The following is a 13830-nucleotide window of genomic DNA, read 5'->3' as shown; positions in this document are numbered from 1 at the left end:
GGGGGCGCCTAGGAGGTGGAAGCAGAGGGCGCGGGGCGCGAGTCTACATTGAAGGACACGCCAGAGCCGAAGAGTATGACCCAAGTTCATTTCCTGGAGAGGACGCACGTTTTTGCGGTTCTCTGAAGTGAGGAGCAGTCCCTCCCCCCTTCTCACAGCCCCGAGCCGGCCTCCCCTGCGGCGGACCAGCAGCGTTACAGGGGTGGGGAGGAGGGTCAGTGACCTGTAGTTCCCCTCGGGCAGGTGGTCCGCGGGACGCCCAGGCCGCCCGGGTCGGCCCCACAGAGGTCTGTGGCTAAAGGGCCCTGAAGGTGAAGCCCGATTCCTGGCTCCCTGGGGGCCGTGTGCTCGGCCTGGGCGGTGGTCGCAGGTGGCCTGCTCGGGTAGCCCACCCGTGTCCATCTCTGCTTGAACCCGCAGTTCATCCTGAACGTGCGGCTGGACTACAGGATCTCCTGCCTCCTGTGCATATTTAAGCGGGAGTTTGACGAAAGCAACTCCCAAACCTCAGAGACGTCCTCCGGGGGCAGCAGCCAGGAGGGGCCCAGCAGTGTCCCAGGTCGGTGTTCGCGGAGTCGCTGCTGGGCCTCCGAGAATGAGCCCGAGCAGTGAGCCTGGGGAGGAGGAGGGCGAAACGAGCCTGTTTTTGGAGACGATTGTATTTTGGGACGAGATTCTGGGGGTTCTTTTGGGTCAGGGGAATAATTGGAACAGCCTGCCTCCTGGAATAGGCTTATTTCTTTCCTATCTGGAGTCTCTCGGTGCTAAGACGGCTGAGGGTTCTAATGCAGGGTTCCATGAAATGCCAAGGGAATGAAAAAATAAATAAACAGTCCAAGAAAACGTACTGGCCGTCAGCAGCTTTTACTCCCAGTGGGCAGGCAGTCTTCCCTGCTCGGGAAATAGTGGTGAGGGAGGAGGGGCGAGTGGTGGCAGAAACACTCCCCCCCCCCACTGTCACGGGGGGTCACGCAGCGGGGGGAAAGGCGGCAGCAGTGTGGGGCCCCGCGCACCGGAGCCTCGGGACAGTGTGGTCCGTGCTGGCCCGGCCCCGCTGCGAGGTGTGGGGTGCGAGAAGACTCGAGGCTGAGCCCCGGGCAGGGAGGGGCGAGGCTGTTTTGGGGGACTTCACCGGTGGCCCGGGGTCAGACCGTCCTTGTCTGAGGTTATCTTCTCTGACCTTTCAGGTGCCCTTGACTTTGAACACATCGAAGAGCAAGCAGAGGGCATCTTCGGAGGAAGGAAAGTATCTTTTCTGTTTCTGTCTTGTGGGTGGTTCTGAGAGCGGGAGCCTGCTGGCCTCTCACCTGGTGCTCAGAGGCCTTCCCTCCGCCGTGTCCTGGGAGACTGCAGCTGCGGGTTCGGGCTGCCGGTGCTCTCGCTGACATGCTCGGTTCTCGGTCTGGAGGCTCGAGGTCGGCCTCGGGTGGGTGTGAGTGGGAGCGTCCTGCCTACAGCAGGAGGGGTTTCAGGAGGTCGCCCCAAGTACACAGCAGGTCTTTGAAATGGTGGAAAACAGGGTTGGAGAGAAGGGGGCTGAACCCAGAGTGAGTTTCGCAAAACCACATACTTCTACGCCGCTGGGCTGCAGCTCCCCCCGAACTCTGTAAGGCCCACGCAGCAACAAAACACGCACCCCTCTTTCATCATCCCCGAGTTCAACATCCGCTCCCCCTTGTGAAAGATCACGCTGCCCAGGGCTGAGGTGACACATGACTGACACTGAGATGCCTCCAGGCCCGGAGTGACACCCAGCTGTCACAGCGAAGGCACTTACCTGTTGCCTTGTGACAGACCGCCCGCCCCAAGGGGAAACTTAGAGGACTGAAACAGCGGTCACTTTTACCGCCTCACACCGCTCTGTGGGTGGACGGGGCCTGAGGGGATGGTCCTCCTGCCGGTCACAGGTGGGGGTGCTGTGTGACCAGGCTGAACTGTGACTGGGGTGGCAGTCCCCACATGCGTCACTTGCATTTCTGGCTCTTTGGTGGGGACATCTGTGAGGCTGGGGTGCCTCCCTCTCCCCCCACGTCTGTGAAGACATTGGGCCCGGGGTCTCCACTCCATGCTAGACATAAAACCCACGGGACGTGAGTCAGCAGCATTACTTGCTGCGTGGAAGGTGGTGTCTCTCTGAAACTCGAGGCGTTCGGGGTTCAGCCTGATGGCACTGCGCGCTCAGTGGTGCCTCAGCTTCCCCGCCGCTCTTCCGACCCGGGACACAGGCCCCTCCTCGCACGTCACGAGCGCACAGTGTGAGCGGCGCTCGTGCGTGGTGTGTCCTCCAAGCTTCTCTTGCCGCCTGCACCGCGGCGGGAGGCTCACCCTCCGGCCGTCCCTTGATGGTGCACGCACACGGGCCTGCCATTTCACCGGGACATGCTTCCTCGCGTTTATTTATTTAAAGAGCACGGTAGAGTAGCCCCGGACGCCATGCCCAGCACTTCAACTCGATGAGCGCTGGGCTCCACAGCCCTGCCCTGCCCGCCTCCAGCTAGTGAGGGAGAAGTCCCGAACTCAGGAGCGCACCTCTGGGCGGGGTGATGCCGCCGGCCATTGCCCTGGCGTCCGGGTGCGTGATTGGTGGGCCTGGTCTGGACTGAGACAAGGAGCTGGCTGCGAACTCAGAACTGAAGGGGGCCCGGCCTTCCCCACAGGTGGTTCTGCCGGCACTGGGTCACGGCTTCCTATGTGACAGTGATCTGATAGCTTAGGGGGACCCGCTGTGTGCAGCTCTCAAAGCAGACGAGGCAGCATCAGGAGCCAGGCACCCAGCAGCAGAGCCCGTCCTGCCACCGCGGGAAGGCAGGGACTGCGGTTTGCCATGTGACCCTTGTACCAGCTCCACTGTCCTCACACCCACAATGTAGCGGTCTGAGCCCTGGAGGGGTCTGGGCCCCCGGGGCATGCGACTGGGAGAGGCATTTGTGGTTCACGGCCGCTCCCCTCCCGCGTCCCCGTAGCGAGGAGAACACGCCGCTGGACCTGGACGACCACGGTGGCAGGACCTTCCTCCGAGTGCTGCTGCACCTGACCATGCACGACTACCCGCCCCTGGTGTCGGGCGCCCTGCAGCTGCTCTTCCGGCACTTCAGCCAGAGACAGGAGGTCCTGCAGGCCTTCAAGCAGGTAGTGCGAGGTGCTCTGCGCATGCACACGTGTGCGTGTGGCCGGCCGTGTGCCGCTCACGGCCGCACTCCTGCAGGTGCAGCTGCTCGTCACTAGCCAGGACGTGGACAACTACAAGCAGATCAAGCAGGACCTGGACCAGCTGAGGTCCATCGTGGAGAAGTCAGAGCTCTGGGTGTACAAGGGGCAGGGCCCCGACGAGGCCCTGGATGGCGCGTCTGGGGAAGATGGACACAAGAAGACAGAGGTGGGCAGGGTTGGGTCAGGGCCTCAGGGAGATGGGCGGGCCCCTGGGGACCTGCCACCCTCCTCCCCTGGTTGTAGGTAAAAACGCCAGCTGTGGGCTGGGCTGTGTTTTCACAGGCGCAGCTCCCTAAGACACGAGAACAGCTGTTCTCCTGGGAAACGGCGGCAGTCTTGCTGCCTCTGGCGGGTCTCCTGGGACCGTGTGAGACCACGGTGGGGTGGGTTAGACCCCGTTTCCCTGACACACCCGCTCGGGACAGGGCCCGGCTCGGCCCCTCCTGATTCCTCACGAAGGGTCTGCTCACACGCACTTCGGTCCTAGGAGGGGAGCGGCCAGCCACAGAAGCACGAGAGCACGAGCAGCTACAACTACAGGGCAGTCAGGGAGGTGAGTCCCGCACCTCTGTGCTTGGTCCCCGCGGAGCCGCCGTGCTCAGCAGCAGCGCTGACAGTGCATGCCAGCTGCTCTCCTCGTGAGGAGGGTGACAGGGACAAGGTCACCTCAGAGTTCAAGTGCCTGGATCTGGGTTCAAATCCAGCTCTGCCCCTTCCTATTTGCATGTCGTCCGTCCCCTCGCCTGTCACGGGTGCGCCAGCAGGAGTGCAGGGCAGGGCGGGCTCGGGGTCCAGCTCAGGGGTCTGCTTGGCGCCCCGCACCCAGTGTCCACTGTTGAGAGCTGTGGCTTGTCATAAATGTCCGTGTGTGGGCGGGGGCGGCCGGCATCAGGAGGCTGGCGCTGGGTGGTGAGCGCCCCAGGGCGTGGTCCCCCTTGTCCTCATCAGGGACTTGAGTGTCTGCATGTTAAGGGCGCCCCCCAACCCCACTGGCTGTGGGAGCCGCCGTCCCTGGCAGGTGTGGACTCACCCTGGTGCCCTCAGCTGGGTTCTGCCTGTTGGAGGGTCCCCTCGTTTCAGCGTGTGTGGCGCTCCCTGTGGCCTCCCTGCCCACCACCCCCTGCGGTTTGTTTTCTGAGGTTAACGTCTTTCTAAAATCTTGCTAGCTTCATCGGGGTCTAACGCACACAATCGTAAGGTCCTTAAAGCGTGTACAGTGCGGCAACGGGGTGGACGTGCAGGGCTGCCCACGGCACCCCCATGGTTAGCTGGTTGGGGGGCGGCTGAGAGCGGTCAGGACCTTCTGCCCCAGCCAACTGCAGGCCCCAGCCCCGAGCCGTCCACTGAGGCGCCCGTGCTGCACGGGGCCCTCGGGGCTGAGACGCCGCTCTGTCTCTCCAGATCCTGATCCGGCTCAGCAGGCTGTGCGTGCAGGAGGGTGCGTCGGTGCGCAAGAGCCGGAAGCAGCAGCAGCGGCTGCTGAGGAACATGAGCGCCCACGCCGTGGTGCTGGAGCTGCTGCAGATCCCCTACGAGAAGGTCAGGCCGGGGCCCGCGCCCCATGCCCCGTCCCCGGTTACAGGGTCAGCCACGGCTGCACATGGGGCCCCGGACGCTTCCTCTCGGTGTCCACTCTGGGTTGGCTCTTCCCGGAGTAAGACCTTTGCTTCTGCCTGAGGCTGGTGGGGGAGAATGTGGGCAGCGACTGGGAGAGTCGGACCGGGCGTGGCCTTGACCCTGGCCGCCTGGCCCGGAGACCAGTGCGCTCTCCTGCTGACCACCCTTGTCCACCACGCAGCCTGATTTCAACCCGCTTTCATCTGTCGCCTCCTGCACAGGCTGAGGACACAAAGATGCAGGAGATCATGAGGCTGGCCCACGAGTTTCTGCAGAACTTCTGTGCGGGGAACCAGCAGAACCAGGCCCTGCTGCACAAGCACATCAACCTGTTTCTCAACCCCGGGGTAAGATGGGGAGCGGGCTGCACGTCGGCAGGGCGGGGCCAGGGGCCGCTGTGCCTTGTCGTTGTGGCTGCGGAGACTCAACAGCCCTGCCACCCTGTTCCAGGGGACACACTGATCCACTCTCGCAAGGACGTTAGTCTCCCCATCGTTTGGGAGCAGAAAGAAGGGGAAAGTGGGGGAGGTTGGTAGGGACACCGTGAGATGTAATCACGTGTATTCGGTGACACTTCTCGTCTTCCATCCGCTTCAGCGACAGGCAGGCGCCAGTTCTCCCTCTCGGCCTCGCCCGCCCGGGTCGGGCACACACTGTGATGAGGGCAGCACAGAATGATGACCCACCCACAACGTGGCCACGTAACAGTTCCTCTGGTTAAATACATGTTTTGAGATTACATTTAAGGTGTATTTTGCAGTTTTTAAAGAAGGGGGCACACTCTGCAGCTGGTCTGCATTTTGCTTTGCACTTACTACCTCGTGGCTGTTGGCCGGTCAGGGGTGCGCATCTTCCCCATTGGATTTGGTGGCCACGTGGCCTTCCACGGAGCGGCCGGGGGGCTTTCAAGAAGCCATTCCCATGGTCGTGGTCATGGACAACCAGGCAAAGTCTGGGTTTGGTTTTGGTTTTGTGATGTCCTTACATGTGCACGCACATGCATGTACATACGTGCGCACATGCACACACAGACGTGCACACACCAGTGCACTAGTGCTCTGCAGGAACATGGCCGACTGACTGCTGGATCAAAGGGAAATAGTCCTTTGTCGTCACCTGAAGAGAAAGAAAAGGCGAAACACGAGGAGTTTAAAGCCCCTACCTCACACCAGACACAAAACTCAGTAACTCAGTGCCCTGGGTGAAGGTGGTAAGTGGAGCTTCTAGAAGATCACGTGAGAAGACGTGCGTGGCCTTACAGAGAGAGGTGTCTTTTACACAGTCTGCTAAACGCGCTAGTCATAAAGTGCTGATAAATCGGACTTCTTTAAAAATGTCTGTTTATCGACGGCAGGCCAGGGGCGGGGACATGTTTGCAGGGCACCCGTCCGGTGAGAGTTTCTGTCTGGTGTGTAACGAGCTCGGGAATGTCGGGAAGGAGGAATCTGACAACCCGCCTCATAGAAGGAGCAAAAACCTTTGGAACGAGACCCCCCGCTGCAGACGACACCGTCCCCGTGGCCAGTGGCCGTAGCAGGGGCTCCACGTGGTCTGTCAGCAGAGAGGCACTAGCAGCGGGAGGGGACTGGGGTCGCAGAGGCGGACAGCACCAGGTGTGCGGCGGAACGTGGAGGGGCCACAGGGTGGAGCGCGAAGTGTTGACGTCTCCTGGACACTGTGTCTTCCAAAGCCAGACGTGCTCACATTCTGTCCCCCACATCTCTGCTCTCGGGGGCAAACCCAACAGAAACACGTGTGCTGAGCACGGAAAGACACTCGCGAGAACGCACAGAGCAGTGATCTTTGTATCGTTCGTGGTGAGACCAGTGTCATGCGTCATTCAAACTGGGTGATTCCCCAGTTTGAGTCACGTGGAAAGACACGTGGGAGTCATGTGGAAGACGCCCGTCAGCAGTAGAAAAGAGAAATGCACTGTGGTGTCTCCGCACAGTGCAACGGCGACAGCAGTGATGAGGGACAGACTAGGACACATGCAGCAGCACGGATGACAGATCGCAGATTGCCGCGGACCAGCCTCGTCAGGAGAGGGGAGGGGGCGGAAATGAGTCAAGGACGCAGGGAGTCAGGTTGGAGAGGTCTCAGCATCCCGCTGAGCCCCGAACTCCGTTTATTCAAGGCTTTTATTACAATTATGGGGAATAAGCAGGAGGGGGCCGCACCCAAGCCAGTTTCTTTGTCCTTTCTGCAAAGCTACTCCACGGAACAACAGGGGAACACAGGGTGCTATCAAAACTTCCCTGTTTATCAAGCACCGGTGCATGACCTACCCTTCTACAGGGAAACAGGCTCTCTAGCTTTCTTGGGAGACCTATTGTCTAGCCACAGCAGGTTCCAGGCAGGGAGCCAAGCAAGCTGGAGAGAAACTGTGCCACGGGCAGCGGCCTTGCCAGCTGACCCCGGCCCCCCGGCTTTGCCAAGGGGGGCTTACGGTCACGTCTCCACGAGCAGTAGCTATGCCGGCCTGACCCCCTGGCTTTGCCAAGGGGGCTAGTGGCACCCACAGCAAATGAAATTTGGAGCAAGAGAGGTCACGGAGAAAGTGGGCGTGAGGGTCAGGAACAGGTGGCACGAGTGTGCAGCTGCAGACACCCGGAGAGGGGGGAGGTGGCGGGTGGGCGTCCCCCAGGGGCTCTCTGGGTGCAGGGTTCCCTCTGCGATGGCCCCAGTCAGCCCACACGGGTGGTTTGTCTGGTTCTTGCTGCGTTTATCGATCACGATTGGAAAGTTTACTAGGAACGAACATGGGAATGGCGGGAGGGACCTTCAGGGCGCAGGCGCATGTCTCCGTGTTTCTGGTGTGTGCCCCGCCCAGCCTGACGGCCCCCCTCCCCCTGCAGATCCTGGAGGCCGTGACCATGCAGCACGTCTTCATGAACAACTTCCAGCTCTGCAGCGAGATCAACGAGCGGGTGGTGCAGCACTTCGTGCACTGCATCGAGACGCACGGGCGCAGCGTGCAGTACATCAAGTTCCTGCAGACCATCGTCAAGGCCGAGGGGAAGTTCATCAAGAAGTGCCAGGACATGGTCATGGCCGAGGTGACTGCCCTCTGCTCCTGTGCGCCTTCCTCTGCTGTCGCCCAGAAAGTTTAAAGCTGCGTGATCGCACCCACCTGGACCGGCGCTCTCGCCCCAGGGCCATACAGAGAGACAGAAGGAATTGCCTCTGTGTGTGTGTGCGCGCGCGCGCGTGTGTGTAAGGGGGAGTCTCATTTGTGAACTGAAACTGCAGATATACGCAAGAGGCTAATCTGATTTTTACAGCAATGAGTGTATTCATTTCGAGGATGTTGGCTCAGACTCTTCTGAGAGATGAAAAAATCCCCAGGAGTAATGAGCCAAAATGTAGTGGATGGAGGTTAAATGTGGATGGAACCTCATGAGCCAGAACAGACTCCTTCCCTGTGGATTACACAACTTTTTCTTTAGTCCCCCAGTTGATTAGCTAGAAAATGCCTGGCTTGAGGATTCCGGGGAGACGCAGGTCTGGGAAACCGGTTTCTCTGCGGCAGGCAGTGCCCTCGGCCACACCTGTGCCCTGGCCTTCTGGGCTCCGCCTCATCTTTCCACCTCTTTGAAAATAAGAACTTAAGCAAATCTCCCCCATCGTGTGGCTTATTGTCCCGTCTGTGTACGTGATTCCAGTGGAGGGTGGTGCCGTGTCATGCAGGGTGGGCTGGACCACGTGGTGGCCATGAGACTTGGTTTCCCAAACCCTCGGCAGACACTTCCGTAGAATGAAGGACCGTGGGCCTCCCCGGGGAGTCGGCCGTCGCAGGGAGCGTTTATCGCAGCCTGGCGTGCTCCACTCGCTGCTCTGGGCGTGGTGTGCCATTTACTTCCCGGGCACCACGGCCCTACCTGTCCCAGGTTCCACAGGCAGCACCGAGGCCCATGAGGTTGGGGGACTCGGGAAGTGTTGGTCACGGTCGTGGTAGCTGGCACGTGGCTGGAGCTCATAAAGCTGAGTTGTTCATAAATAGTAGTGAGTGTGTTTGTGCTTCTGGACCTGTCCCGCCCGCTTGCCCTCTAGGAGCTGTGGCCTTTCACAAGGTCCCGAAGTTGTCTTATTCGTTGTCTTATTCTTACGGAGATTTATAAAGAGCTACAGTGCTGGGGAACCCATTAGCAGTAGGCATATTAGCATAGGAATATCTGACTTTTAAATGATTTGTTTTATTTATCTATTTTTAGAAAGACGGGAATGGAAGGAGAAAGAGATGGAGAGAAACATAAGTCCATGGTTGCCTCTTCCACGCCCCCTACTGGGGACCTGGGCTGCCAGTCAGGCATGTGCCCTGACTGGGGATTGAACTGATGACCCTTTGGTTTGTAGGCCAGTGTTCATTCAGTCCACTGAGCCACACCAGCCAGGGTGAAATGCCTGACTTTTTGATGAGTGTTGTGAGGAAGGCGTGTGTGCATCAGAAGTGGGTAATTTGTGAAGAGGTGGGGCAGTGTGTGAAAGGGCCCTAACAGGGATACTTTGAAAGCAGAAAAAGAAAATGGAAACATTTTAAAAGGAGAAATCACAGCCTAACTCTTAGGTTTGGAAATACAAGCACAAGCTGGCTGGTAATCTCTCTTTCCTCTTGACCCACGAGTGCCAGCCCCCGCGCTTTCTCTTCCCCGAGTCATGTCTCAGGACCACCGGTGCCTCTGCAGATAGAAAGCTGCCCCTCTGTTCAGTTGTGTAGTCACGTGTGTGAGTGAGTGAAGTCGAGAGGTGTGTGGCCACACAGGTTTGGGAGGGAGGCGCCAGCACGTCACTGTGCGCCCGTGTGGGTGCAGAGGGTGTTGGTGCTGCCCGGCCCTGTGGCGTGTGGTCTGAACGCGGTTTGCTCTCCGCAGCTGGTGAACTCGGGAGAGGACGTCCTCGTGTTCTACAACGACAGGGCCTCCTTCCAGACCCTGATCCAGATGATGAGGTCGGAGCGGGACCGGATGGACGAGAACAGCCCCCTCATGTACCACATCCACCTGGTTGAGCTCCTGGCCGTGTGCACGGAGGGCAAAAACGTCTACACCGAGATCAAGTGCAACTCCCTGCTCCCACTGGACGACATTGTCCGCGTGGTGACCCACGAGGACTGCATCCCTGAGGTGAGCTGGCCTCCGAGGGGTGCCCTCCCCAAGTCTGGCCAAGTGGCATAAGGGGCTGGCCCGAGGGCGCCTCACTGTTTGGGGACCTGCAGCTCCTTTTGTTGTGCAGTTTCAGTCAGCTGAAACGTTTGCTCGAATGTCGATTTTGCGCAGAAGGAACATGGTGGAAGCTTGTTTTTCCTTCTGTGTTCTCGAGAAGAGGGGAAGCTACCGTGACCTCAGCCTGCTGAGCTGGGGTGGGGGCTTGATCTGAACGCACCTCTTGGAAGGAGCTGCGAGCAGGCGGAGCTGCGGTTTTCAGGGAGGTGCGCCCTGCCCTACTAGCTTACTCTCAACACATGCACTCGTATTGCAAACGTGAAGATCAGTGTATTGTAAAGTATTTAGGAACTACAGCTGACAAAAAATGAAAATCATCTTTAATTTTGTTACCCATCCTCGACACTGGGCAGGTTGGGGACGTGAACTCCCCCCAGGCCTTCTTTTTCCCTGTTCTGTTATCTCAATTAGTAACAACAACAGCAACAAAGTGGCTTGTACAGGATACATTGTATCCTCTGCTTTCACATGAACCCTTACTTTACATTCTAACTGAACAGTACATTTGCAACATAAGTTACCTATGTGCTACTTGTGTTGTTACTTCTTAAAGTTAATGTAGTTTGTAACAGTTCAAATAGCAAAGACTGTCAAGCAGTGAACTATGGAAAATCTCCTACTAATCTGTTCCAGAAAATCATTTATTATGTTTTTGTATATCCTTCCAGAGTCTTGCTTATAAACAGATACAAGTAACAGACTTTATTCTCCTAGCCCCTCTCTTTTTAAGCACAAAGACTTTCTCGGTGTCCTGTCCTTTCTTCGTACCCTCCACGAGGGGGTCCCACACTCCTTTTCTATAGTGACCACGTCCCCCTGGGCAGGTGTGTCACGCGTGCCCTGTGTGAATACTGAACCAGTCTACACTAATATATTGAGATGATAATTACAGAAGGAAAAGAGCGAGGTTGCATTTTTCTCACTGCTTTGTCCATATATAAAAGCTACCAAACTTTTTGAGTCTCTTTTTGAGTAGATGAAGGTAGCATTTTGACATAGTTTTAAATTGTGGGCAGTTAGCTTTTTTCAAACCCGTTTTTGCTTGAAATGCAACATAAGAACAGAAAGGACACTAAGTCTCAGTCCAGTGTAAGAGTGATGCCGACGAGGACAGCTGTGTAACCACCACCCCGGTCAGGAAACGGGCAGATGCCCCGTCGTCGGTCCCTGTCCCCGACCTCCCCGGCGGGCTCCCCCTGGTGGCAGCCGTGAGTCCCCGTGCACGTGTCTCGTAGTTGCTTTTCCTCACGCAGCCCACACGCCATCGGGTAGTTTTGCCCGTCTTTGAACTTCCTTCCTGGGTTATTCTGCACCTTCTCAAGTTCAGCTTTGTGGGGGTGAGCCCCTGCCACCCCGACACGTGCAGCCGCCCTCGTTGCCTTTGCGTGGAGCGTCCCCGTCTGCCCACGACCCCAGTCGCTGCTCTGCGGGTGCCCCCTCAGCGTGTCCAGGGTCTGGCTGCCAGGGCCGTGCACAGCCCGTGACGGGGCCCAGACGCCGAGGGCTGGTGCTCTGGCACCGTGTGTGCGTCCCGGCCTCAGGTGTGGTCTCCGCAGCCGTGCACTTGGAGGACAGCGCTGGGTCAGGGACTGCCTTTCTCCCGTGGGACTCGGCTGGGCCAAGTGGTTTTCCCACGGCCGCCGCGCCTCCCCCGGAGCCCCCTGCCCACAGCCAGCGCGGTTTCGTCAGACCCTCCCTTTGTCCTGTTTTCTTGGTCCGCTGGGACCGGTGTCTTGTAGCGGCTGTACCTTCCACATCCTCCACTGCTCAGGGAGGCGGGGCCCCTTTCTCCACGTGTCCTTCACGTTCTCTCGGAGGCTTCATCTCACAGACACTTGTCTGCAGCTTTGGTCCCTTCATCGGGAGAGCGTGGCAAACAGCGTCTCAGCTCACACACACCATTGAACTCTTAACCGTGTCTGGGTGTGAACGGAAATCTAAATCTGTTATGAAACTTGCATTTATAGATTTTTAGAGAGAAAGGAAAAAAACATCAATTTGCTGCTCTACTTACTGGTACATTCATTGGTTGATTCCTGTCTGTGCCCCAAGTGGGCATCGAACCCACAGCCTTCTCGAATCAGACGATACTCTAACCAGCCGAGCCAACGGCCAGGACAAAATCCTGGATCTTAATGTCGTCAGACTTTGTTGTCTCTTGTGTGGTCAGGGTTCTTTTACACCATTGTTTGCCTTGAGCCTGTGAAAGTACTCTCTTCCAAAAGCTTTATGTTTTAGATTTCATAAATGTGAATTTTCCACCGAAAACATCAAGGAACTGAAACCCGGCAGGGGAAGTGGCATGACCACCTCGGCCCCACTCAGTACCCGGAGGAGGCAGCCGCCGCCCCGCACGCAGAGCAGGTGGCTCACCCACCCATGCCCGTCTCTGCCCAGGTCAAGATCGCGTACATCAACTTCCTAAACCACTGCTACGTGGACACGGAGGTGGAGATGAAGGAGATCTACACCAGCAACCACATGTGGAAGCTGTTCGAGAACTTCCTCGTGGACATCTGCAGGGTGCGGCTCGCCGGGGCCCTGGGGGCGGGGTCAGCGTGCGCATGCACCTGTCCGTCTGTGTGTGGGCACGCCTGTAACCGTCTCGGCACTTCAGCTCACGCTTTTGCAGCACGAGAGAGCAGACGTGGCTCTTTTTTCTCATATGTGTCATTTCTGCCTTTTACTCGTAGCTGAGAGAGGGTTTCATCTGCTGAGCGTCAGGGGGATTGGGTGTTTCTGGGTTTCTTTTCATCCTTTACGGGTTGATTTGTGAGCGACAACCAGGGACGTGTTAAAATCGAGTCTGCAAGGTTTTCTCTTCCTTGACGACACCTGAGCAAGTACATCGAGGATTCGGCAAAGCCCTCCCAGTCAGCTGTGTTCCCACCCAAGAGCTGGGGCGGGCATCCCTTCCCCTGGTTGGTTTGGCACTGAATCTGATGTACCTTCTGAAGACACGAGACCACTGACTAGCAAGACCCGACATGGCTTTAATGTGCCTGTCTGGGGGGGAGCTGGGGGGCGGGGCAGAGGATGCTGTGGGGGTGGACCCGCTCCCCCAGTGCTGCCTGTCTGTCGGGGGCTCGGACCACAGTGTGGGTTTGGAGAGATTGTGGCTGTGGCCTGGGGACACATCTGAGTCTCGTGATTATGTGGAGTAGGAATCCATGGCCTGCAGGGAGTGCAGGCCTTAAACTCGGGGGACAGTGTCCTTTCAGGGGAAACCCTGGGCAAGAGCAGGGGCACCACTTCTCCTTTCCTCTGGGGTCAGATCTGCCGCCGGGGGGCAGGCGTTTGGAGGAGCGGCTGTGCAGGCCTCACGCCAGAGTGACTGTCCTGTGCGTCTCTCCCTGACGTCCGAGCTGACCTGTTCCTCTTGGTCCACCATCATCTCTTTTTAATCCCTGGTCTCTCCTCTGGGGAGGGCTCCTGGCCGTGGGCCTGTGTCGTCGTCTAAGGCGGGTGCGGGCGTGACCACGGCTCCCTCCGTGGCCCGGCCCCGGTGTGAGGCCCGCTCCCGCCCCGCAGGCCTGCAACAACACCAGCGACCGGAAGCACGCGGACTCGGTGCTGGAGAAGTACGTCACCGAGATCGTCATGAGCATCGTGACCACGTTCTTCAGCTCCCCGTTCTCGGACCAGAGCACCACGCTGCAGGTGAGGGGCCCGGGCGGGCGGCGGCGTGGGGAGGGCCGCTGCCACTGGACGGGACCGGGAAGCACCCAAGAGCATTTCCCCCTCTGACCGTGTCCCCCCCCTCCAGTGTTAGACGTGGAAG

The 13830-nt window shown here is 58.4% G+C and overlaps 1 protein-coding gene across 4 annotated transcripts in view; it reads left to right on the top strand.

Annotated features, from left to right (window-relative positions):
• Positions 1 to 13830, top strand: part of ITPR1 (inositol 1,4,5-trisphosphate receptor type 1) — a 219212-nt gene that overhangs the window by 112826 nt on the left and 92556 nt on the right. For all 4 annotated transcript variants that reach the window (XM_053668939.1, XM_053668940.1, XM_053668938.1 and 1 more), the window contains 11 exons: positions 421 to 559; positions 1188 to 1242; positions 2964 to 3129; positions 3206 to 3376; positions 3698 to 3763; positions 4612 to 4749; positions 5049 to 5174; positions 7686 to 7886; positions 9699 to 9950; positions 12447 to 12572; positions 13581 to 13709. In XM_053668939.1, coding sequence (XP_053524914.1) covers positions 421 to 559; positions 1188 to 1242; positions 2964 to 3129; positions 3206 to 3376; positions 3698 to 3763; positions 4612 to 4749; positions 5049 to 5174; positions 7686 to 7886; positions 9699 to 9950; positions 12447 to 12572; positions 13581 to 13709 — 1569 coding nt within the window. The remainder of the gene's footprint in view (positions 1 to 420; positions 560 to 1187; positions 1243 to 2963; positions 3130 to 3205; positions 3377 to 3697; positions 3764 to 4611; positions 4750 to 5048; positions 5175 to 7685; positions 7887 to 9698; positions 9951 to 12446; positions 12573 to 13580; positions 13710 to 13830) is intronic.

Source organism: Artibeus jamaicensis, unplaced genomic scaffold, assembly GCF_021234435.1.
Source record: "Artibeus jamaicensis isolate MK-2021 breed Jamaican fruit bat unplaced genomic scaffold, CSHL_Jam_final contig_519, whole genome shotgun sequence".
Taxonomy (NCBI): domain Eukaryota; kingdom Metazoa; phylum Chordata; class Mammalia; order Chiroptera; family Phyllostomidae; genus Artibeus; species Artibeus jamaicensis.
Note: the sequence above shows the minus strand (reverse complement) of the source record. Positions and strands in the feature narration are given on the sequence as shown.